Source organism: Diospyros lotus, chromosome 15 (genome assembly GCF_014633365.1).
Source record: "Diospyros lotus cultivar Yz01 chromosome 15, ASM1463336v1, whole genome shotgun sequence".
NCBI lineage: Eukaryota > Viridiplantae > Streptophyta > Magnoliopsida > Ericales > Ebenaceae > Diospyros > Diospyros lotus.
The window spans coordinates 33,170,008-33,185,913 of record NC_068352.1 but is presented as its reverse complement, the minus strand read 5'-3'; the positions used below and the strand labels follow the sequence as shown (position 1 = coordinate 33,185,913).

The 15,906-nt window shown below is 34.3% G+C and overlaps 1 protein-coding gene across 1 annotated transcript; it reads left to right on the top strand.

The window, feature by feature from the left end:
• The first annotated feature begins 5,392 nt into the window (after positions 1–5,392).
• LOC127792589 (protein SEEDLING PLASTID DEVELOPMENT 1) lies at positions 5,393–14,830 on the top strand. The gene is made up of 9 exons (XM_052323133.1): positions 5,393–5,909; positions 6,715–6,929; positions 10,759–10,909; positions 11,254–11,445; positions 12,003–12,165; positions 12,270–12,505; positions 13,379–13,555; positions 13,666–13,788; positions 14,254–14,830. Exons 1-9 carry the CDS (start codon positions 5,490–5,492, stop codon positions 14,560–14,562), a joined length of 1,986 nt encoding a protein of 661 aa, XP_052179093.1. The 5' UTR covers positions 5,393–5,489; the 3' UTR covers positions 14,563–14,830.
• Positions 14,831–15,906: the final 1,076 nt, after the last annotated feature.

Genomic DNA, 15,906 nt, shown 5'->3' with positions numbered 1-15,906 from the left:
AATGAACGCAAATTCTAATAATTTGTATCAATAATAATAATAATATAATATATATTATTTTGATTGTGTTATTTATTTAGATATATTTTATTTTACTACAGAAAATAATTTGAATCTCCTTTTCCAAAGAATTTTCATAATATTTAAAAATTCACAAGAATTATTTTATTTATAGGATTCAATTTAATATTAATGGTATAATGAGGAATCAAAATGATCATAACCCATTATTTATAACTGATAATATTATCTTTTGTAAAATCAAAAAACAAAATACAAAGTATTATTTTATGAAAAAATGAAAGTAAAAAATAGCAAAATTAAACAAATGAAAAAAAAATATCTAATATCATTGAGTAGATTTATTATTAATTTTATTTAGAAACATTATGAATTTGTATGTGTTAGGTGAGTTTATGAAAATTATTTGTCAAATTTATTGTGAATATAAAAAATTAATCAATCAGTAGAATATTAGATCCATAACTACAAGTCTATCAGGCATCTCTGGATTCTCCAATAATTTTTTTGTATAATTTTTCAGTTATAAATATATTGAAAGTGCTACTTAGACACTCTAAAATGGCGTTTGATATATATTTATATTGTACATTTATATTGATTAGATACATAATATAACATATCAATATAAAAGTATCACATCAAGTGTCGTTCCTAAATATCTTATTATTGCCTAAATATTATAATAAATTTATTTGTAATGAAAGAATGTCTTGATTGAAGTTTTTGGAAGACTTGCAAAGAGAAAATCGATTAATGGTGCAGGTGAGCCTCTCGCATGGACCTTCTGATACTTAACTTAGTCTACTGGTTTAAGTGTTAAATGTAAAATAAAATTATAGTCAATATAAAATTTTGAATATATCTCAATCAGTAGAGTAATAAATTTATAACTATAAGTCTACCGTATATTCTTATATTCTCCAATATTTTTTTGTATAATTTTATAGTTATAAATATATCGAAAGTGCTACTTAGACACTCCGAAGTGGCACTTGGCCTGTGTTTATACTGTACATTTATATTAATTAAATATATAATATAATACATCAATATAAAAATATTACATCAAGTATAGCTCTTAAATATCTTTTTCTTACCGAAATTTAATAATAAATTTGTTTGCAGCAGGAAAGTATATCAATCGAAATCTTTAGGAGACCTACAAAAAAGAAAATCAATTAAATGTGTGGGTGAGCTTCCCGTGTAAGTCCTCTGATACTTAAGTCGGTCTACTAATTTAAGTGTTAAATGTAGAGTAAGTAGAATTATAATCAATATAGAATTTTGAGCATGACTCAACTGGATGAAGGGTTTCCTATTTATATAGAGGATGATACTGGAAAAATAATATTTTTTAACAAATATATAAGATGTTCCTTCAAATTTGTAGGCAAACACATCAAAGATAGGTTTGACTCATTCTTCAAATATCAGTATTAAACCCGAAACTCTCAACGAATGGCCAATAACCCAAAGAATCGAAAGAATCGATTACATTTTTCATATGATCTTCTCTTATAAATAGACTAAAAATGTAGCGGCCCTCTCCCAGATAATCCTGCTAGCATAGAAAATCCGAAAGGAGGTCGTCACAAAATGGGTACAGAAATAATAACTCAGATTTATCACCAATTTTTTTTTTTTTTACTTGCTCACTGATCATCAAGAGCCAAGATAAAACATCTTCACATTTGCTCACTATCAATAAGAGCTTAAAATAAATACTACACACCCTTTACATTATCATATTGGGCTTACCGCCCATACATTTTTCAAATAAAAGGGCACCAAGGTTCTAACAACAATTTGAACCCTCTATTTCCTACCCTCGATATTACACCCATAGATCTTGAGGCTGGAACATCTCTGTACACAACTAAACTCGAGCTCTACCCTTATTAGACTTGCCCTCAGCAATAACTTATCCCATACTTGGAATGACAGGAATAAACAAAGTGAGCCACAAGGTTCAGCAAGTATATATATTACAACAAATAAAGATAATAGAGTCAAGGCATAGATAAATCAAAATGGAATAGACCCGACTTCCCAAGTACGAGTAGCATTTCCCATTAGATCCCATCATTATTATCATTCCCATGCCATTGTCATTATGCATTTCATGCATCATTTCATTTCTCAATCATTATAATCATTTCCATGCCATTGTCATTATGCATTTCATGCATCATTGCATCATTTCATTTCTCAATCATTATGATCATTTCCATGCCATTATCATTATGTATTTCATGCATCATTTCATTTCTCAATCATTAAGATCATTTCCATGCCATTGTCATTATGCATTTTATTCATCATTTCATTTCTCATGAATATATAATTTTTCATGCAGCATATCGGCCCTCAAGGCCTCTCATTCACATGCATGCATGCATACATATACATAGAAAAATCATTTAGCCATTCACTTGGCTTGAGCATCGCAGACCGGGTTTATGGCCACCTTACCCGTGTCAGACGCTCTTTAGGATATTATTTTCTCACCCCGCGGCACATAGTCGCCGCGCAAAATAATAAGTGCGCAAATAATAATACCATGCAATGCTCATGTAGGTTTCAAGTAAACATATCAAACATGCTTCATTATTAGCAATGTTCTCCTCATAATCATCATGCGCACTTAGCCATTTCAAGATTATATCCTCACATGAGCCAATGATATTTTCATCACATGATTTAGCATCATTCATTAAGATTCATTTTCATACCATAAATAATAATACCATGCAATGCTCATAAAGGTTTTCAAGTAAACATATCGACATGCTTCATTATTAGAAATGTTCTCATCATGATCATCATGCACACTTAGACATTTCAAGATTATATTCTCACATGAGCTAATGATATTTTCACCACGTGATTTAACATTATTCATTGGGATTCATTTTCATACTATTTCTCAAGGTTAAACAAGTTGATTACATGAATTCACCATTAAAACTCATGATTTTCATTTTTAATTCCCACAATTAATTAACTTCCCCATTTTTGGAACACTTATATATCCATGAGATGATTTTTGAAGCCAACTAAAACATCACAAGAGCTTTGGGGAAGAATTACAAACATTAAAAAAGAATCGGACCAAAAAGAAAGAATTAATGCATTTTGTTGGTTGACCGAATGAAAGAGTTAGTCAACCGATTGAGGACTTAGTGAACCGATGAAGAAGACTTAGTCGACTAAATAGGGACTTGGTCGACCGACTGAAACACTTGGTCGACTAACAGCCCACTTGGTCAACCGATTAAAACACTTGGTTGACCGATAAAAACACTTGGTCAACTAACAGAAGCTAAATTACCCACTTGGTTGACTGATTGAAATATTTAGTCGACTAACAGAAAATAAAATAGATACTTGGTTAACCGACAGAAATACTTGGTTGACTAACAGAGAACAAAACACATACTTGGTCAATCGATAGAAATACTTAGTCGACTAACAGAGAACAAAACACATACTTGGTCGACCGATAGAAATACTTGGTCGACCAACAGAGGCCTGAAACTTAAAAATAACAACGATAACCCACAAAACTCAACATCCCAAGCAAGATACATCAAACCTTGCTTCTCTAACATTCCTAATCAATCAAGTGTCATTCCTTTGAGAATTTAGGGTGAACTAAACCCTAACGAAAACTTTCAAAAAGACCCACCAATGATAAAACATCAAGTTAAGGAAATGAGAAAATAATCCACCGATCAATATAAACTCATGATTAGATCTTCTAATAAAATAGAAAATTCGAAGACAAGGGAACCAAGAAAGAAATCAACTTGACCCAAGAGGAAAAGAACCCAAGCTTGCATTAACAAGAAAACAACATAAGATGAACAAGAAATTGCATTTAGAACGAGAACTTGCCTCCAAAACGAAATAAGGAGGAAAAAGAACTTGCCATGTTAAAGAAATGGAGTAGAACTTGCATAACCAAAAAGAAATGCAAGAAGAATTTGCCTTAATGTTGCTCGATCCAAAAGGAAGAACAACCAGCTGTAACTTCCACCTTTGAAACTTTAATAAATATTGACAATGGAAGAAGAAGAAGAAAAAGAAAAAGAAAAAGAAGAAGATGGCCGATCGGGAGAAGAGGGAAGAAAAAAGAAAAAGACAAGGAAAAGAAATAAGCATGGGGGAGGAATGTGCGCCAATCAGCTTTCCAACCATCCCCTGGCCAAATTACAACTTTGCCCATCTCTTTTACACCCACACCACAACTTATTAGACCCATTTTGGTCTTTTTGCCTATTTTTCTTTTCTTTTTCATTTTTCCTTTTTACTCCATAATACACACAAGTTATTTATATAAAAACTCATTTATGATATTCCCATTTCACCTTTACTTTTCACACACACAATGAACAACATCAAGCCCTCATTAGACTTTTCATAATTCATTTATTTTGATTAATTAAAATACACAAAACTTTATGCTCATGGATCCAATGCCCATTTCATTAGCCCAACACAATGGTCTCAATATATATATTCTTAGGCTCAAGGGCTTCACAACCCCATTCTTAAATAAAACACAACAAAAAACAAATGGTTTCAACCCAAATTTTCTTTAAAAGCCTAATCCCTTAAATTAGACAACTCACAATATTTATAACATCTAATTCTTGAGACTAATTTATCACACATAGTGAATCATAATTCTAATAAAACTCTAGACCTACTAACGGGTCGTTACAAAAAAAGTTATTTTTTTTATCACTTCCCTCTTTTTCTTTTATATATATATATATATATTCTTTTTCTATTTTTAAATAAAATCAAAAATATATTTGATTTAGAAATTGTGAACTACCTCACAATTTTCGTGTGAATAATATCTGAGAATCAGGTCTTTTAGGGTCTGTAGTCTTCCAAAAGGTCTAGGTGATCCACAGAGTCTCTCGCACAAAGATATTCTTATTGCCAAGTGACCTATTGAAAACATCAAGAGAGACTTTCAAGAGAGGTCATTCGGGTCTCCCAATCTAAGGACGCTCAAGTCTTCTTTTAGTATCAATTTTTCGATAACCCTTTAAACATCTTTTTTTATAATTGAGTCTATCTTTTAGCGTAACATATCTAAATAACATTATCATAAATATATAATATACGTTTGAATAATGTTAGGTGTCATTAACCATATAGTATCTCTTCATTGATATAGTTTAATAAAATCATGTGTTATTATCTTATTTATTTAATTTTTTTTTTTTAACGAAGATCCGAGATATTATCAAGTCATGAGTGCTAGGATTACTCTATATTTTTATGTGTGTATCTGTCGGCTCTTTGTTACCCTTTAGCCTTTATAGGTGAATCAAATCTAAGAGGTATCTTAAAAATCTAAAATTTAGTCTGATTCTGAGTTTACAAATCAAAAACAGTATCTTTCTCTGGGTGGCAATTGTCAAACGCTAAAGCGGCCGCCAAACCAAATGCTCACGTATCATGTGCTCCACATCTCTCCTCTACAGCGCCCTGAACCCCATCGTCACTTCACACTTCCCACATTCAACTCCAGAAACCCATCAAAGTTCCTCCACTCCACGCCCCTTGAATCTCATCATTATGCCAAGAGAACACGTTGCGATTCAAGGTTGTTTCTGGGTTCTTCGTGTTCGAATTCACCGGTCCCGTTCTCTCCCGAAGATGACATCGACGTTGAATTGGGAAGGTTGTTGGCGCTGTTGCCGTCGGAGATGTGCCGGAGAATCAGCGAGCATTCAGAGCTCCACCAGTTGATTGAAGTGGTTATGGATCTGGGTCGCGAGCCTTTGGCTCGGTTTCCGTCGGGAGACTTCGTTTTGTCGGATCATCCTATCACAGTGGACGACCTTGGACGTGCTACTTCAATGGTAAGCTTGCCTCTTGCCCACCATGTGCTCGAGAAATTGCCGTCCTGTTTGAACATGAGATTTACGAAACATGTATATTTATTTCTGATTGAGATTGAGTCTCTCAGATAAAACCCAAGTTGATTGTTAATTGGGAACAAGGATAGGTATAGAAGATCTGATTCAGTTAGATTGTTGCTTATATATCTGAATTACTACCAGTAGTTTGGGAACAGTCTTGCTCATTTTACATGATGTTCCCTGCCCTCCTCCCCAACACCCCCACCCACCACCACCACACACACACACACACAAAAAATCCCCCTGTTTAGGCCATATCTGCAGTCAATCTAAAAGGGGGCAGCAAACTGCTGTACGGTTTGATAAGACTCAGATCTATGCATCCTTATTATAGAGCTTATATCCAGGGTTTGATATTAATCTACCTGTGCATGCTAATGAAGATATGAAGCACAAACATAGTGACACAAAACGTTTGCTCAAGGAAACTATATAAAACTACAAGAAAAGGTTATCGTGATAGAGAAAGTAGAAATTGAAGAAGTTAAATTATGAAATTAAACTGAAAATTGATTATGAGAAAATTGAAAATTAATTATATAGGTACTTCAAGATTCAGAGTAAGGCCTGTTTACAATAATGATGCGTCATTTACTATTCATTTGAATAAATCAGCTTGTTTGCTCCACTTTTGACCTTACAGAGAAATTAAGTACTTCTTTAGAAGCAGGATATTGTGGAACTAAGAGGTTATGTGGTAGAAGAGAGAATTACAATTTCTTCTTACCGTCATATCATACTGCAGGTTGGTGATTTTGCCATTGATAATCGAGCAGGCATTAGCAGAACCTTACACCGTATTAGTGCTATAAGAAATCGCAAGGGTGCAATTATTGGTTTAACTTGTCGTGTTGGTCGAGCTGTACCAGGAAGTGCCAATTTGTTGCGGGATTTGGTTAAAGATGGGGCTTCTTTGTTGCTTATTGGACCTCCAGGAGTAGGCAAAACAACAATCATCAGGTTAGTGATTTCCAGTGTTCTCTCACAAAGGCTTTATCTTTATCTTTTCCTTTTCCTTCTTCATGGTTGAAGTACATTCAATTTGCCACCAAAAGAATCCAGAGATCATAGAGCACAAAAAGGATGGAATCTTGTTTTTAATTGTTTTCCATTCAGATTAATCTTTTCTGACCTCCCATTGGCATAATATACCTCTCTGATAATATTTTTTTTGGCCAACAAATTCTTCTGGCGCTATTGTCATCTTCCACTTCTTTCCTTTTTCCCCATTTATTTTTATTCCTCCCCCCCCCGGGCGTGGTTTACACTGGTATAGTTCAACAAGGGGTTATTGCCCTGAACAGTCGATCCTCATGTGTGCTCATTTTTATAACGTGTTAACAACTCAGATATATCTAATAGCTCATATCTTTGGTTGAGGCTAATGTTAGATGACATGTTGATTATTTTGGAGGCGTAGGACCTTGTATGGTTACTACACGTACCCTAAACAGAGTGTGGTGGGAATGGGCTAATGTAAGTTTGAATATAGTGAGAAATTTCCAGATAGAATAAATCATTTTCTTCCATGGATTAGTTACTGATCAAGCATAAAAGGGTGAGTTATGGAAAAAATCTGACCTTTTCCTGCTTCTTCTAAATTAGAACTTGCTTTCAATTTTTTCAATAACCTCTTCAAACTTTGTTATTTGTTTCAATTTTGGAACACCATCAATCTCCGTCCAAACCAACTGTTAGCAGACCACATCATCCAAATTATGTGTTATTCATTTCCACCTTATCCAAATTGATGACTTGGCAAATATTAAAACCTAAAAAAAAACTTTTTAACTTTGTCACATATTTTTATCTAAAACATTTAGTTTAAAAAACATATTTTATAAAAAAAATCTAAAAAATATTCTTTAATTTTTTAACAAAAGATTTTATACAAATAAACTTTGTCAAAAACAAAAACAAATTTTATTTAATGACAGCCTTGTATAGAAATTCTTATACAAATAAATGATACAACCAAAATTTTTACCATGACTTTGTATAAAAGACTTTGTTGATGTTTTGCCCGAGTTAATATGCTGGAAGTCTAGAGGAAATCGGAAGATATTGTGGATGATCGGATGGCAGTTAAATTGCAGGACTCGGTTGTAATTAACTGTAATTAGTAGGGGGGTTTTAGACTTTGTAATAGTTAGTTATTTTATTTCCCCTAGGAAGGCCTGCCCTTTAGTTTATAAATAGAAGGGCATAGGGACCTGCAATTATTGATCAATCATTTTGTCATTCCATTCTCTTATATTGAGTGCAGTGAGGAAAGAGAGAGAGCCGTGATTAAGTATAGTTCTTGGAGTCTTTTCATGTGAGGATTATATTCGAGAGATAAGAGAAGGCGAGTGAGGGATTCTTGTACTAATTTCCGAAGTTCTTAGTGGATTATTCTCTTCTTGGAGTGCTGGATGTGCCATTTCTATGGCATGAATCAGGGTAAATCGGGTGTGCTGTATTGTGGTTTGCTTTTTTGTTTCTCTTTTTAATTCTGTCTATTAATTACTTTTTGTTATTGTGAATGTGTGTGATCGGTTTCGGTTAGAGTATTTGAGTGATTATTGGGCCATAACAGTATTCGGTTCTAACAGACTTTATTTAAAATATTTTATACAAGCAAAAATTTATAGAAATAAATTTTTTATACAAGAAAATTTTTGTACAAACATGTTTTTTAACTATTGTTTTGTATACAAAAAATTATATAAAAATTTAAGAATTTTATTTTATAGAACAAAAATTTTGTGAAAACTTTGGTTGTATAAAATTTGTTTCGTTCAAAAAAATTTTACAAAAATATGTTTATACAAAGCTATAGTTAAATTTGTTTGTATAATTTTTTTCCATATAAAATTTGTTTTATCAAAATTTTATTTGTATGAAATCTTTTATATAAATACAAAAGAGAAACTTAATATTTTTTTGATACAAAGTACTTTTTTATAAACCAAATAACTTAGATAAAATATGTGCTGAAAGATTTTTTTTTTTTTTAGATTTTAATGTTTTGCAGTTAATCAATTTGGATGACTTGGCAAATGAATAGCACATAATCTGGATAACAGTGCAGATGGTGTGGGTTACATCATCTGCTAATGGTTGATGTGGATGAGGAAGATTGATGGTGTCTTACAATTGAAACAAATAACATAGTTTGATGACTTAGTAAATTTGAAAACATGTTCTAAAATTGTTAATTATAGCTCCTTTACCTAACCCAAAAAAAAAATGTTAATTGTACCTTCTTTTTAGGGCAAGAGTCTTTACATAGAAGAAAAGTAATCGATAGAATCTTCAAAGATCATAGCCCAGGCGCACAAAGGATGGAGATTATTTGTAGATGAAATTCTTAGTTGAACCTTCTTTTTTGGGCAAGAGCCTGTAGACAGAAGAAACATAATAAATACAAACTACAAGGATCATCATAGTCCAGGTGTATACATGATGGAGAGTATTTGTAGTATAAAGATATTTATCCCAAGTTCCCAACCAACTAAAAAAGTTAATAAAACAAAACATTGGATCAAGCCTAACCAGGTATGAGCTGTGATAGAGCAGCAAAAGGAAACATATCAAGCTACAAATTAAAGCTGCAATCCTCATATAGACAAATGCTGCCTGTCCACCCCATCATGATAATCTCTGAGACAGTGCCGAAACAACTGAGGAATCCCCTGACTAATAAGGAGTCCAGACTAAAACATCCTTTCTAATATGCTTTAGTGGTGGAGAGAAGGCATCTGTCTGGTCAGTTGGGTCAGACTGGCTCAAATGATTGTCTCAAATAATACTCTGGTGGTTGCCTCTTTACGCAACTTGAGATATGGATGATTATATCATCTAGCTGAGAGCAATGGATCCATTTGGCAGACAAGGGACAAACGACAAAGAAATGGAAGATCCATTACCATAGGAGTATCTGATGAAGGGTTTAACTAGATCTATTCAATTTCAGAATTTTCCTCTAACTCACAACAATTGTCCAAAGAAACCAGCCAGCTAGAACTGCTTCTGGTCAAGTAGATTTGCTACAGCCTGCTTAACCCTCACAGTATCAAATTTAGGTTGATAAGTCATTCTAATTCACTTGGATGACACAGCCTTATTCCAGGCTCCAAACTTCTCAACCCTATACCTCATTCTTCTTTCGGTCTGGTGACCTCTATCCAAGCTACTTTATGTCCATAAGCCTTCACGTGAATACCTTTCCAGAGAAAGGACCTGGAGCACTGTCCCATCCTCTTTATATGCATCACAGGATGAATGAAATGGGTGCACCAAAGACATAATAGAAAATGCTCAGTGTTTCTAAGCTGCAACTTGCCAGCACAAGAGAGAAATAAATTGGTACATCACTTAACCCTTCCAGCCTCAGCTTGGTTCATAGGAAGGGGGCACAAAACTTATGATGGGAGCACTGAATTTGAAACCAAAACATCTCTGAATATTATTCTTTTCTTCTGAATAAATTTTATTCTTATTATTTAGCATTTAATAAGGACTTACAAAATTAAATATCTTCTGCTAAATTATGAATTTTATCAAGGAAGTGGTTTGCTCATATAGATCTATTGTGTCATATGATGTTATCTACTGACTGTATTTTGTAGCAGATATTGCCGTAGTATACTTTCCATTTGAATAACATAACATCTAGTTAAAGCATAAGAAATAGTTCGGCAATTTCTGTTGCATAACCAAATGTCACATCTGTTATTTTTAGGGAACTGCAATATGATGCACTTCTATAACCATCCAAAGGTGCTGGACTTTCTAAATTTTGCAGGGACATTGCTCGGATGCTTGCAAATGATTATAAGAGACGTGTGATGATTGTTGACACTTCAAATGAAATAGGAGGTGATGGTGACATACCTCATGCTGGAATTGGTAATGCTCGCCGGATGCAAGTCCCTCACGCTGATATGCAACATGAGGTATTTGCTGAATTTTTATTTAAAACTGTCCTACTTAACTGGGCAGGGAAAAGGGTACTGTTCCTTGCCAGGTAGCACTCTTTCCACAGTATATGATTGTTGATCTTGGCAAAGATGAAGATTCATATGTTAGTTGTACATGGCATAGAATCAATTTTTAGATGATACCATATGCTCTTTAATTATTGCAATTCTGAACTGGACCTTTCAAATTTGTAGATGACATCATTTATGCTCTTTGATCATTTCAGTATTGACTTTGAAGTGCATCATATTGATATTATCGTCCACTGATAAAGCTTTTCAACTGGGGTTCCCCTGTTTGTGTTTTGATGTCAATATAGGTGTTGATTGAAGCAGTTGAAAACCATATGCCACAAGTGATTGTAATTGATGAAATAAGCACAAAACTTGAAGCGATGACTGCAAGTACAATTGCACAACGTGGAATTCAGCTAGTTGCCTCTGCTCATGGAGTAACAATAGAGAATTTAATAATGAATCCTTCACTGGAGATGCTCGTTGGAGGGATACAGGTTAGGGAGTATATGCCTCTTTATGTCTAACAAGTGCCATATGCAGAATGATGAAAGTGAAAATTTTAAATTTATTTAAGATTGCTTCAGATCTTTGGTGTTTGTTGAATTTTTATTTGATATGAGTTTCCAGTTCTCTATCTTTTATTTTCATTCATATCCTATGATGCTGTGCTATTATTCTCATAGAGAGATTATGGTCCTATCCTTCCTTTTTGGGTTTTTTTATGGCTTTTACGTCATTTATGCAAATTGTGCAGCTTACCTTTATACTCATTAATCATATCAATGCATCCATATTCTTGGAGTGTGATACAAGGACATGAAGAGGCAAGCTCCCAAGCATGTTACAATTGTTAGCATGATCATGAATTATTGAAGTGGCTTATGCTGTCTTTATTCTATTCACATAATATGGAAATGTAGTTTTTGTTAAATTCATTATATGGCTCTCTAGATCTTTATACTGTGTTATTTAATTGTCTGTTGCACAAGTTGTCCTAGGGTAAGATGGCTTATCTAATTCTGATTTGTCATATTAATGTTTCACCTCTCAGAGTGTGACACTAGGGGATGAAGAGGCAAGTCGGAGGAGAGTTCAGAAAACTGTGCTGGAGAGGAAGGGACCATCAACTTTTAGTTGTGGTGTGGAGATAGTTTCAAAGAATGAGCTGCGAGTCCATCGTTACTTAGAAGCAACGGTGGATGCTATTCTTTCTGGTACCTTTTCCTTTATGTTTAATTTTCTTTTCTATACGTTTTAATGAATTGCCATGCCTTGTTGACTCAGTTTTTGACATGCTGCTACTTTTATGTTGAGGAAGGCCGCTCTCCGTTCTTTGAAGTACGCAAGATAAACCAGGGATCAGAAGATGGAACTGTTGAAAACAAACCTCCCGTTGATGATTCTCTGAATCAGGAAAATAAAAGTGCGATTGAAGATATTCAACAAATGAATGATGAGGGTCCTAGTCATAATGAATTCACTTCTGAAATACCTCAAATCATGCAAGAAGATTTGTATGAAGATGGCGCCCCTCTTCGCTTGTTTATTTATGGGGTAAGACATCATTGTCAAACACTTCAACCATTTAAATGTAGTATTTCTTCTATTCTCGAATTTCCTAGAGGAATTGATCATGTTTCATTTGGCATGGAAAAATATAGAAAAGAAGGGCAGAAAGTTCATTGGCAACACATTGCTCTTTTTTTTTCTTTTCTTTTTTTCTTTTTGCTATTAAAGTGCAATCATCATTTTCTTTTTATACATTTTTCTTTAACCTGTCATCCAGCTTTATTAAGTGGATTCTACTGAGTAAATGAGGAAGAAAGAAAGCTATTGCTCTTAATTGTAGTCAAACTTCTTAATAACTGTTAGTTTCTTGCCTAGCGAAAAAATGGCAAGTTGTTTCTCCTTCCGCCGCTATAGTGGTCTCCGTCCTTGTTGAGTGTTTGTTTTCATGGATGAATAAGAAGGCATGAAAAGATGAACACCTTGGGGGTGACAATTGTCTCTCAGTGTATATGAATGGAGGAGCTTTCTTGACAATTGCTTGCACAGTTGTCCTTTGGACTGTGTTCTAGGGTATAGCTTATTAGGTTGTCGTTTGTTCATTTGAGTGGCTAATTTTTAGCAAACTTAACCATAAAGGTGACCTGTCACCTTGGTTTTTATTATACATCATTCATCAGCTTACCTAGTAAGTATGCTGCTAGGCCCACCAAGCCTTGACCCTTGATATTAACGAATATTTCTGGTTTAGGTTTTTGACCTCCTTTTGTTTCTTATGGGAAAAATCAAACAATGATCTGTGTTGATCTGACTTCTTCACTTATCAAGATGGCTAATTCTATTTGCCAGAACTCGCAGTAGCTAGTGCATTATAGAAAGAAATTATTGCCTTGGAACTTATGAAGTGAGCAGGTACTGTAGATCCTGGAAACAAGTGTGATGCAAGGGATTAAACAACTAAAGATGGATGATGAGATCAAAATTACCGATAACATCAGTGAAGCAGATGCACTACTTGCCTTGCAATCCAAGCTCAAGAAGAATTCTCGAATTCAAGCTGCAGCTAGATCTCATGGCATACCAATTTATGTCACAAAGGTCATATTATCCCTATGAATCACTTCTATTGTTAATGCATTCATGTTTAAAAATCTCCTGTTCCACTCACTTCAATTAAATCATTATAACTAATTATATATTTTCTGCAGACAAGTTCATTAACACAGTTAACAAAAGCCATGCGGGCATTAATTGCCGACAGGGCAGATGGTTTCAAGGATTATGAGTCAGAAGATAAAATAAACGTCTCTGAGAAGATTGATGCCTTGGAGGTGAAAACGAAATTTCTCTCTATTTTCCTTTTCTTGCAACATTATTCCTGGCAGGCTGCAAGTGTTGGCAAATTGAAGGTGCTATATGTGCCAAAATGTTAAAAAGACAGAAAGAAAGAAAGAACAAGAAAAGAAAATACCTCTTTAACTTGCTATAATATCACGAACTAATATTTATATATATATATAGACATATTCTGTAACTAATAATATGACGAGTTCCATTAATATGGTAAGAGTAGATTTCTTTGGCTATTACAAGGTATTGGACAAGGAATCATTTGTTGATTATTTTGACAGTGTGATGATCCTCCAAAAGAAATGTCTATAACTGAATGATACAATGCCTCCTGCTTTCAGATTAAAACCTTGCTTAGATGATGTTGTAGCTTAGAACTTCAGCACACACACACACACACCCATATGTGTATGCTTATGCATATTATTTTTTTACTTGTCTAACAGGAGGCCAGGGTAGCCATTGAGAAAGTAGTAATTCCAAAGGGGGAACCCGTGGAGTTACTCCCTAGGCCATCCAACATCCTGTTGCTTCAGAAGGACCTCGCCCGTAAGTACAACTTAAAATCGGTGAGAGTTGGTACAGAGCCAGACATACGGCTCCGTATCCTTCCATTGCAGACTATGGAGGATGAAGACAGCCGTGACAGTGATAGAGTTGATGCCTGTAGGGCGTTTGATGACTTATTCAGGCCCAGTGCCGAAACAAATGGCTCGACCTTCGTTGTTGATAGATTGCCCCTCCTGCCTGATTAGTGAGTGTATGCTCTCTATATCTCATAGTGATTCAGAATAGCTATTTGTGGAACTCTTGCCTGTGTTGATGCTAATCTGCTATCCTTCATACTCCATATGGCTGTGTCCATCTCTTTCCTATTACAGGAAACTACTGTAAATCTGTATAGTCTTCTGTAGAGAAAATACTGCTGCAACCTTTTAGCTAGAAATTGAAATAACCAGTACATTTACAAGTCTTGAATTTATTTTGTTGTGATTTGTTGCTATTGGGAGAATGCAATTGATGAATAGGTTTCAAAAGCTATTTCCAGATATTAAGTGATAGAAATGATGGGAGACATTTAGGTTGATATGAATTACGAGGACATTATAGAAGATAAGGTCATTAATAGAGGCACCTGGCAAGCTGGAATTCGTATAGATGATGACTCCACATTATGAGGTAAAGACTTAATACCTTGTTTTTTATGCCAAGTTCAACTGTATTTTATGCAGAAAAGTTTTAAGTACTGAAGATAGAGAGCATTGCACATTTAATGGTGACAGTGGACTGGGAAGAGATTAAGTTCCACTTCTAGTGGAGTTAAATTGCAAGTCCTTTGAAGTGATTCTTTATTACATCCCCCGTCCATGCAAACTCTATGGACTAAATTATTGCTTAGTGCCACCAAAAAGTTTTCCATTACAAGGTCTAATGCCAATTGACTACTCCAAGAATGGAAAGTATTTATTTGGGCACTTAATCATGATAAAAAGATTCTTACTTTGAGTTTGATTATCGTTCCAAACGAAAAATTATAAGTTGTTAACACGTGCATTTTGACTATTAGATTAAGAAAGGCCATCCAATTATTGATCTGATTAAGTGGCTAATCCCGATCAACTGATTTAAGCATTGTAATCCAAATTATCCATTTATGGAAAGGGATTAACATTTCTAGTGTTGAGAATAAGACAAGCCTCCCCTATCACCAAGTTTTTGGATTTAGCTCCTAGTGGCAGAAACCTTGAAAAGTTTTGAGTGCTTTCCTTAGAAGCACTACTCTACCCACTCAATTTTTAAAGTCAAAACTCTTTACGGATTGGGCACTTCTTTGCTGGTCAATTTCAAGGTTTGTGGGTTGGTGACCCAATTAAAAGATGCCGTGTCAGCCTTTATTTGACACTTTTTGATGATGTGTCTGACAGCAGATGGTCCAGCTCTGCACTTAGTTGACTAGTTTTTTTTTTTTTAATTTGAAATGATATTGTAATTTTGTTTGGATCGTATTAGAAATGTCAGTCAACTGTGCTGAAATACAACTGACATTTCTCTTGATGCCCCCAATCTTTCTTATTTTTAAGAAAAAAAATGAGGGCAAT